Source organism: Nematolebias whitei, chromosome 3 (assembly GCF_014905685.2).
Source record: "Nematolebias whitei isolate Nwh7 chromosome 3, NemWhi1, whole genome shotgun sequence".
Classification (NCBI taxonomy): Eukaryota; Metazoa; Chordata; class Actinopteri; order Cyprinodontiformes; family Rivulidae; genus Nematolebias; species Nematolebias whitei.
The window spans coordinates 16052664-16063894 of record NC_056500.1 but is presented as its reverse complement, the minus strand read 5'-3'; the positions used below and the strand labels follow the sequence as shown (position 1 = coordinate 16063894).

The 11231-nt window shown below is 40.2% G+C and overlaps 1 protein-coding gene across 2 annotated transcripts in view; it reads left to right on the top strand.

Moving 5' to 3' along the window:
- nr5a2 (nuclear receptor subfamily 5, group A, member 2) overlaps positions 1–10299 on the top strand; it is a 69120-nt gene extending 58821 nt beyond the window's left edge. For both annotated transcript variants that reach the window (XM_037698039.1, XM_037698038.1), the window contains one exon: positions 9996–10299. In XM_037698039.1, the coding sequence (XP_037553967.1) occupies positions 9996–10243 (248 nt within the window). In that variant the 3' untranslated portion in view covers positions 10244–10299. The remainder of the gene's footprint in view (positions 1–9995) is intronic.
- The last annotated feature ends 932 nt before the right edge of the window (positions 10300–11231 follow it).

Here is an 11231-nt window from a genome sequence, read left to right as displayed (position 1 = left end):
CCAGATTGCGTCTATATATATATACTGTATATATAACAACACCAACAACAACAGCCAATCACTCACCCATCCCAAACCTGGATGTTAGTGTTGTAACTGAGAATTTAAACCCAGGTAGGGTAGATCTGGAGCAGCTCAGGCCTCTAAAACATTTATGAGGGGCTACCGTGCAGCAGCTCTTCTGGGACAAACAGCCCCTGGTTCTGTACTCTCAGTCCCAATCAATGGAAGTCAAGTTCATTACACACACTTTTCAGCCGAACGGCGGCAACTGATTTCTCCACCACCTCCGCCCCTGCTCTGATCGCTGGGCTGCCCACCTTTGGGGCTGACCTGTGCCTACTTGTTTACGTGACTGTGCGTATAGGAGAGGGTGGAGAAAAGGGAGTGTGCGCTGATGTGCATTTGTGTGTGCCTGTGTGAACAGGGGGTGCTCCCGGTGGGCAGAGCTTCAGGTTATCATTATGTACAGGTTGGTGCAATGCAATGCTAATGATAATGCATTCTCAGTGGCCACAGCTCAAGTCCCAGGCTGGAGCACGCAGGGCTGCAACTCCTCTCCAATTAAAGATGGAGGGATATCTGTTTGGGGTGGGGAGGACAGGCCTGGGCGTTCCAGGGCCCTGCGGAGAACCCACTCACATTAGTCAACAAAAACAGACAACGAGAGTTCTGGAGAAAAAATAATAATTTGTGATTATTTATTTTTATCATTTTTCTAAACATGCTCTAAACCCAGGCTGCTCAGAGGTCTTGTAATTCTCATCATAACACGGAACAAACTTCTTGACTCTTCATATTATGAATCCAAAGAGCCACATTTTCTTGTTATCATCACAGTGGTCTTAAGCATTTATTTAGGCTTTCTGAAGGCCTTTCAAAATGACATGGAATCACTTTACACTGACCTCTGCATCAGTCATGTATTAGGCATCACCTAAACTCAAAGACATCAAAAAGATTTTATTACCAACAAGTTGGTCCCAAAAGAGGTACCAGCTGAAAACTTGACATAGAAAGGATGGCAAACTGAAGGATAATGCATCTCTCAGATCTTCTGTCAAATCTTTTTTCTTCTTCTTCTTTAAAGATGAGACTTTCAAAAACTGTTTGTGACAGCTTTTTAAATTTATGTAATTCTTTTTTTGTCCTTCACTTCTCCACTTTCCTAATCTTTTAAGCACAAACTACACAATATGGTGTCAGTAAAGTAAACAATACTGTACATCCATCTAATAAATATATGTGATTTTGAACTAGAACTGCAAGTGTTTGCTAGTAAAATATTATGATAAAATGGACTCCCAGTGTTGCAGTCCAGCTTTGTGAATCATTGTCACAATCACAATCATATTATCACAATCACATACAATCACAATCATAAAGTATTTTTGAATTGCCAACATGTAAAATGCCCTCCATTCCTTCCATCTGTGTTTTCATATAGAAGCACCACTAATAATGCTGAAGTTGACATTTTGTCTTTATGGTGAAATATTTGCTCAGTGCTGCCATGGCTCATGATGATTAGTGTTACTCATTAAACAATCATTACTACACGCAAAACATAAAATACACACATTAGCAGTAAAAATGTTTAAAATGGACTGTACTTATAGCATATTTCTATCTTATCAAGACACTTTACAACACAATCTGTGCCCTCATTTATCCATTCATGCAGCACTCCACTAGATCTCTACAAAGCTAATTGAACAAAGAGATTAATCAGAGCTTTATCACATTCATACACCGATGAGACACACACGAGGCAAAGAGGCATACAGTGTCTTGCCCAGGGACACTTCAGCATGTGACTGCTGGATTTGAACCCCCAGCTTTTTAATTGGAGGACGACTGCTCTAACCACTCAGCCACAGCCGCCCAGTAGTAATAACTGAGGGGGGAAAAAAAATAAAAAAATAAATTATTGCCTTTTGAGGATGCTGATTGAGATTAAAAATGTAGATTAAAATAATGTTGATTTAAATGTGCATGTGCCTCGCTGATGAAAAAGATGCTGAGTGGACTGCAGGAGTAAAAATAATCCCCACAGTCAGCTACCACTCTGATATTACAAATGGATCTCTCTGGCATGCCAGCAGTGTGTGGCATGTGAATTGTCAGTCATTGTGTCCCTGTGTGAGTATGTATAGAGCAGAGGCATGTGCCCAAACTGCAGTGGTCAGGTGGCTGCTATAACATTAAACAACCTTTGCTCTTTGAGCTTCTGTGTGTGTAAATGTGTGGGTGTGCTGCCTTCAGACAATGTGGTTACAAGATACTTCTGGCAGAGGGGGAAACAGCAGAGCTTTAAACTCTGGAGTGTGTGCATGCTGTGTGTGTGTGTGTAACCAGAGACAGTGATTAAACGTTTTGAAGCACAGATGATCCAACAGTTGCCGTCTCTTGTTCTCCACTTTTAAGCTCCGCGTCCACCTGTGACCCGACCTCACTCCTCAGCCACCACAGCTCCTTTCTTGTCCCTCCTGCAGGATATTTTAAGTAACACAACTTGTCCGGTACTTTTATTAAAATGAACATGCAATCTCTGTTAAAGACAATTAGGTGATTAATTATCTAAAGTTAACTTCACGGACATAAAGGGCCAGTTCAAATGGAGATATCATCATGTAATAATGTTGTGAGATAAAAAAAGACAAGATAATCCTCAAACATTTGTCATGCCAACCATTGCTTCATTAAATGACTTTAAAGCATTATGTTGTGCTCTGGTGCCACCTGGCACTGACACCCAGATCTACTGCAGACTTATGGATCTGTTCAGTCCTGAGAGGTTTTTGTAAAACGCATCAGCAACAAAGTCAGCTAACTTTAAAACTGAGTCTTTATTGTCTGAAATAGCTTGGCATAAAATCCTCCATTTTTTAGATACTTGCCAAATGTGATCAATGTAACCAAACGTATGTCAATGTAACCAAAACTTATCAATAAAAACAAAACATTCTGAACCAAATTCACCCAAACCAGCTGAGCTACTTCACATTTTAACTTTCAAAATGTAGTTTTCTAAAAATACTTGTTAAATGTTGGTGGATGACGTCATGTGCTAATTAGCATAAATACATTGTGCAGTGTTGTGCAATTTTTCTGTCTGCCCTCCAGAAACAATTCCTAATTTTTTGCATAGTAGTTTTTTTTAATCATCACAAATTACAACTCCTGAAAAGAAAATTGTTTAGTTTTGCCTTTTTGAATCAGACTCAGTTAAGATTTTTCCAGTTAAAAACAGCTTTTTTAAGTTCAAAGCACAAAAACATAATAATAATGATGCTACTCATGAATGTGTTCATTTGATTGTGTGTGTGTCTTGGGGGTTAATATGTGGTGCAGTCTTCCTTTAGTCAGCACTCTACCTGCTGGCTTCTATCATCAATTGAGAACAAGGTAAAAAAAAAAAAGGTAGAGAAAAAAGTAGATAGATGTAAAGTAAGTGAAAGACGGGGGGAGAAACTGATGCTATGGATTAACTGTCCTTCATGCTGAAAATATACATCCCCAGGCACTTGGCGCTGAATTATTAATTCAAATTTGTCAGAGAAAGAATAAGAAAAATGTATTGACTGGGACACAGACCCTTTAATGGTTTCTTTAAAGGGGAGGCTGCCCGCATTGGACATCTTCTGTGCTGTTGCATGAGCTTTTGGGGTTGTAGAGGGTTAGAGGGGGGTACTTGACCCCCCCAATGATTTTCTGTCACTTTATCATAAACAAGAAAAGTTGACATGCCCCTACACCCCACCACCCTCATCGCACCGTCAAACAAACCCTGTGTGTAATTAGCCAACGGGTGCAAAAGTGCGCAGAATGTAAACGAGGTTTCCATGCACAAACTCAAACAGACGGACAGAGACAGCCACAACTCGCACACATTATAAGCTGCCTGCTTGAAACGTTTCTGACAGGTGCAAACGAGTTACATGTTCAAGTCAAGGAGAACCAGAAGAGTTGCCTCCCATTTCTAATTAATTCTTTATTCATTTTAATTGTATGTTTCTGGTCTTTATTGATTTTTTCTATAGGTTTTACTAAAGACAGCGATATTTCATCTTGATTCATGTCCATTAGATGTGAATCTGTCAGTCAAGTGTTAGTTGACTGGGAGCAGTTTGGGTGGAGGGAGTTCACTCCAGACACAACTAGTAAGGCGGGAGAGCAGAGACCTGCCGGTGCAACGTTCAGACCGAGGACAGCTTACTGAAAGGATTTTGTTTCCACCTCCAGGGGGGCTAAAGCAGTGGGGGAGCTGGGGGTTGGGAACAGCAGTGGGGAAAACTAGTGGGACCACAGAGGGCTAAGCACTGGCTTCATTGCTGATTCAAGTCTCTCAGTAACCCTCTGGCAAATGGATTTTCATAATGCTGAGACAATGAGCTTTTTTTTTATCACTCTTATAGCATGTCAGTAGCATGTTCAAAATAAATAGGCATTACCGTATGTTCATTATTTATTCCAACAGAAAGTTTAAGTCTCTGATTTATTGTAACTGGATTATTTGGTTTTATCAGTTCATCTGTTTGGGGTGTCTAAAACAAGAACAATCAGAAGGACCAACTAATTATGGGTGTAAATTTGCTCTCCTCTTCACAGCCAAATAAATTCCCACCACCTCCCAGTCAGCATAGGCAATGAGAAGGGCTTGGATCATTTCTGCTCCAAGCATTTTTTCCTTTTGTTTATTTTATCAGACCTGAGGCACATTTGTCTCGTTCTCAGTGTCTCTCAACAACCCCCCCCCCCCCCACCCACACACACACACACACACACACACACTACCACCACCACTAGTCCGCTGAGCCTGCCGACCCATCCTTGGGCAATAGATCTCAACCAGCCGCTACCTGTTTAGCTTAACAACAGTAGCTATGTTGTCGGGGAAGGTTTAAATCTGACTTAATATATACCCAACTGGACCAAACCTGCATAATTCTGTTTCATAGCTGCATGGCTTTTGGCCTCCCGAGAGGCTAAAGAAAGGGTTGATGGGCAAATTGATCCCTAATGCTTTATTCTGACATTCTGACAACAACCATTCCCCATGAACGGCATGTTTCCAGGAAATGGGACACCTCTGTTTCTTTTGCATTGCTAGCAGTGAGAATGTTTGGCCTCTGGACTATGTTAGCTTGAGGGCATGTAAATTATAGTATGTAAGTGTGTGCTGGTGTAACAACAGCTGAGACAAAGGGCACCGATCGGTCCTTAACAAGACCTTAAGTCGGGGTTTAACAAGTTTAAAAGTCAAGAATACGTCCTGAGATTGATCAAGAATCAGGTTTTCAGACCAGAAAACTAGGTGTTTGTTTTTTAGCCTTGACCTAACGCCAACTTATCAATAGCCTAAGGCATTGATCTATGTATGATTCAGGCAGAGGAATGATTTTATTTTTGAACCTGTAGAACAGTTTGACACACATTCTACCAAACATTTTTCACTGTCCTTTTACTCTTTTACTTCAGTTTCAACACTGTTGGAAAGTTACAAATAAAAAGTATATGCCTATAGCAAAATACACATGATAAAGGGTTATACATTTTACTTTTCAGAGGTCTCATCATGTTAGATGGTAACATGAGGCCAGGGTTATTACTTTTTGATAATGTAGACAAATGTACGTAAGACTTCAATTTGACCTATGAAAGTACAAAAAAAAAAAACCTTTAAACAAACATGTCAAAATGTAATGTTGGTCCTTTCTAGTTTACAGTTTTGCTGTTGTTTGTATTTTTTATGTTACACCAGGTAATATGGGACATTTCAACAAGAAACATACGTTATGTTGTCTTTTTATTGTTGTCTTTAGTGGATCCAGTGGATCTATGCTGAGTTTTTCCCCAATAAACTTGAAGACGGATAAAACTTCTTTACCATCATTTGATCCTTTTTATTATATTATTTAATAGGAAATTCCCAAATGGGACTTAAGAAAAAACGTGGAAGCTGAGATCTCTAGGGAGAAAAAAAAAAGTATTCTAGTGAGAACAAGTAGATGGGGACTGTAATACATTAACTGGGAAGCAGATCTTTATAGAAGCAAACAACAACAAAAAGAAAGAAAGAAGAAACACCCACAATAAATGTGTTTGAGTGCTATATGACTTTATGATTGTGTAAGGGCACTGAGGGCAAAAAAACATATTTTCTCCAATACAAAACCAAGCCCATGTGTTTGAGGCAGTGAAACAAAACTGATAAAAGCCTGTTCAAGTTGTATTGTTAACCATGCGGCCATTGACCCTTAACCTGTGGCTCTTGTTTGCGTTTGCTGCACCTGTTGCCCTTTTCTTTTCCTTCCCTCTACCTTTTATACGTAGCAATGCATTTCACCTATTATAGATCCTCGATGAAGTCTTAATTCTTTCAGAGTCAAAGGTCATTAAGTCTCTTTTGTCAAAGTCTGCACCTCCAATTGGAGCCATGTTGAGAATAATGATGACTAAAGTAGCTGTGGGCAGGGATGAATTCATAACAATCCAGTAGGGTGCAATAAAAAGGACTTAGCTGGGACTCAAGTTCAACTCCTCATTCCTTGAAGAGCCGCTGCTCTAGTAAAAGGTGCCTCAGACGTGATAGTCTCACATAAATGCCACTGGAGTGCTTCTATTGGATGAGCCAGGCTGTTAGTTCCCGCCCTATCAGGAAGTAACCAATTTGTCTTCCACTCACATTTAATTGGCCAAGTTTACAGGCAGCATCTCACTCAATAAGAGTTTATGACTCGGAAGCTTTATGTGTTATTTCTGGAGCCAGAAGAAAATGCATGCTATGAAATGTGAAAGTCAGGGTGTGAAGTGGTAGCATGTAGCTGTGAGGGTTATTGATTGAGGCAATAAAAGTGTAATCTGAGAAACTGTGAGGTTATTTTGGCATATACTGGTTGTTGACCAAACAAGAGTGCCTTGAGAACGAGACGGGTTATAGAGTAATAAGGAAAGCGCGTGGCAGAAAAAATAAGAACATGACAGCCTTTTGTTCAGGTAAAAGTTTGTTTGATTTATTATGTTTAAAAATAAAAATAAACATTTTTGTCCAAATTGTCTCTTTTTATTTAATGTATTAATATGAATTATAATTTTAGGTTTCAGATGGTTGTGTTTTGCACGTTGTCTCCATAAAATGCCATGATTTTACTTCTTGGACTTTTTACAGCTGTAGTGGCTTTTCAAAGTCCCGTGAACTTTGACATCAGTATATGAGTGATTTTGCACCACATCGTCCCCTCTGCAAGGCATCACTCACATCACAATGGAATAATAGCACATGCATTTGCCTGAGTGAATATGCAAGGTGTCTGTGTGTGTGTGTGTGTGTGTGTGTGTCCCTGGAGCAGGTTGATTGTGAGGGTCGTCAAAGTGCATGAAAGCACATGTAGAGATGTGCACGCACAGACCAGAGCAGATCCAGTCTAATTAAAAAGCACAGCGGAGATATGTCAGTGGTTCTGTAAAAGAGAGAGAGTGTGTGTGTGTGTGTGTGTGTGGGGGGGGGGGGGGGGCATGATCGGCCATCAAATGAAACAATATGGGACCTCGGGGTTTCCATTTGCGTATTCGGACACTTCACTCCAACAAACTGTGGCTGTTTTATGTGGGAAAAAAAAGTTGATAATTAGTCCCACAGTGGCTGAAGGATGAGATGGAGAGGAGGAGGGGGGCGGAGGCACTGAAGGCAGAGAGGAGAGTGCTTAACACATTTAATACTCCATCCTGATGCTGTCTGGGAATCATTGATCAACTGTTGTTTTCTTCTGTTGTTTCTTTTTTAATCATATTTACTTTTTTCACCCTATAATTAGTTAACAGAACTGATAAGTTGAAACAGATTATTTTGCTAAATGTAGACGTAGTGAAGTCTTTCCAAATCATTTCCATATGTTTGTCTACTTGTGTTTGTATGGTAGGCTGCTGTCATTTCACATTTTTGCTCTTTGCAATCCCTTATTTTATTTATTTAAATAAAAATAAAAACTTTCTGCAGAAAATGATTAAATGTTTGCAAGGCATATTTTCTACAATATAGATACACATTTATTTTATTTTTATTTTGAAAGTAATGTTGGCAGCACTTTATCTCGTAAATAAGCTACCTACGCCAAATTATTCAACATGGATAGATACTGTTGGGCTCTTTCTGGTCTGAAAGCTAATAGTAAATATGAGACTAATTACAAGCCACCACGACTTTGAAATGATGAATTTTCTGTTTTAAAACCAACAAAGAAGTGTTGTGTTTACCTTTTCTGATCATTCTGTTCCATTCTCAGATCATTTAAAGACAAATACGTGTGAGCATTCAGCGCCGACCTTTAATTCAATTGTTTTTACCTTAAGTTAGCTTGTTTCCTTCACAGAAAATAAAATCAAACCAAGACAATTTGCTATATGTTTTCCCAATATTTATGCTCAACTTTATGATGTTGCAACAAAGAAACTTTTCTCATGTCAGTCTAACATGCACGGTCCCCCCGCCCCCCAAACCCACCTTGTTGACCTGTGTAGGATGTGTGTAAATGCTGAAAGCGCACTCTGCAGACTGGGTTTATGTAAGACTATGTTACCGCTGCTCAGAGGTGTTGGTGGTGTGAGCACTGCCTGACAGGAGGTCAGACAGCTGAGTGGCAGCAGGAAAAAGCACATGTCATGTTTGTTTGGAGGCTCCTTTGTCACGGGCCACACCCCTCCCCCTGCTCCTGCCCTCCTCTTGGCCTTATTTAGCCCCCCGCCATGTCACTCAGAGGTCAGCACTAGCACACACACAGTGCACACCAGCACAGACGCACACACATGCAGATTGTAATAGCATGGTAGACTGAATCGTAGATGGAAGTGCCTTGAAGGACCTACTTCTCATTCTCTAGACCTCATTAGCTGCTGATTTATCTCCCCCTCCTTCTTCTTAATGCTCTCGGTGGGCGGATGTGGCGGCTGCGTGTAAGACTAGGTACTGTGTGGAACAGAACAACATAGTATTTCCAGATTAATGTCTATAGAGAAATGAAGTCCAAAGGATTAAATATTTCAGACGGTGTGTTTTTGTGCAGAAGTGCCAGGTATACACAGGTGCCGGGTCACCCCAGAGTCACCCACTGTGAGCGCCCTCGACCTGGGGTCAAACAGATTAATAAAAGATCACACACAGAGACAAGGAGAAAGAGAGAGAGAGAGAGCTTTGAACAGATTAGATATTCTGCACTCCCCTGCTTCATAATCATGACGAGTGCGCAGTGTACTCTGGTTTACCATTATCCATTTAGCAAATTTTTGTCTTGTCTTGCAATAATCTCTTCAAAGCCCCAGTGAGCTTATTATTGTCAAGGAAAAGTGCTTATAGCTGTGCAGAAAGGTGGGCAATGTATTTTACACAAATAATTAATAGTTAAAAAAAGACTTTTTAACTAAGTGAATTTTATTCTAGACTGTTTATCCTCCACCCCCCAAAAAATTATAAAACATTGAACACTGTTTTGCTGAAATTAAAAAAGTAGAGTGAAGTTGTTAGGTAAAGTAGTAATTGTAGCTCTAACGTGACTATAGCTGCCCTACATAATTCATTGACTCCTGGGGAAATTGATCTCTCAAGAGAGCAACCTTCTTGCTTTTACCTGATTTTCTCTATATGGTTGTCCCAGGAGACAGTTCAGTAGAAAGATTGGGGTGGGGGGATATTTCATCATACATGAACCAAGTAAAAATAAACCACAGACAACGAAAGTGATAATTGAGGACACCAATTACTCAAACCTTTGTTTCTAAAAAGAAACCATACAGTCGTTGAGGTATTAAGACATATTTTTGTGTCCTGATGAAAATCACAGTAGCATCTTTAAACTGCTTTTAAATCAAGAAAAATAAAAAGTAAAAACTGAGACAAAACCATAAGTTTTTTTTTTGTGCATAAACTTTGATCCTGCACTTCCTCTGTTTTCTCTTGCTTAGATTGTCTCTACTAAACGTTCTCTTGCTCCTTCCTGCAGATGTGAAGAACTTGGAGAACTTCCACCTGGTGGAGAGCGTTCAGGAGCAGGTCAATGCAGCGCTGCTAGACTACGTCATGTGTAACTATCCCCAGCAAACTGACAAGTTTGGCCAGCTGCTCCTCCGGCTGCCCGAGATCCGAGCCATCAGCCTGCAGGCCGAAGAGTACCTTTACTACAAGCACCTGAATGGCGACGTGCCCTGCAACAACCTGCTCATTGAAATGCTGCATGCAAAAAGAGCTTAACGGGGTGACTGTCCCAACCCCGTAATGCAGCTGCAAGAACATCTTTCATGTGGCACAAAAGCCACAACATTATGTTGAAACCGAACCAAACCTCCAGCTCAAACTCGGTTGAACGATGATGAGGAAGGTGGAGATCCGAAACTCTTATTTATACCGAGCTCATCTTGAACTTCAAGACTCACAGCGTGCATAGACATCAAACAGATCCCTTTATTGTAATATATAAAATAAGACCACAACAGCAGAAAAGGGACAATGCTGAAAGGACAAAATAAACACTTGAAAGTAACTCCACATTTTCATGGCAATATCTGCTTAACCAGGACTATCAGGCTGCCAGGCTCAACTGAAGGAACTAACAGCCCCTCTGTGTGTTTAAGCACTGGTTTTGAAAGTAGTTTGTTAGGAAATGAGGTTCAGTAACACTGCCCATCTTTCAAACAGCTTTGTAACTACAGGTTGACGGTTCTCCGGTGTGTTCTCTCACTGAAACTGTGTCCCAGTTGGGGTCGGTACTGTAAAGTGAAATGGACAAGCAGCCAGCCAGGCAAGAGACTCTTACCTATATCTGTTCTCTGAACTCCCACATGTCATCTACATCAGTTGTTTGACTTAAAAAGAAGGGACTGGTGGGTTAAAAAGGTCTACAGTAGGAATAGTCATTATTGAACAAAATGCTATAGGCTTATAAGAAAAAAGACACATTTTTATTTTGCATTGGAAATTATTAGCTTTTCATGATCACCTTGTTGTTCCCCCCATCTCATTCCACATCCCCAGAATCCTCTTTATCTACAGACCAGTGTTAAAACAGCCTATATTAAAGTTTGCAAACTAACTGTATTTCTAGACCATTTTTTTCTTGAGGGACAAAATGCACCCTTTTTTCTTTAAATCTGGAACAAAAAGCATGATTCTGGAGACAGATCTACCTTCATGTTCTCTGAAAAAGACCAAATCCTTCTGTCAAAGAGAGGAAGGGGATAAC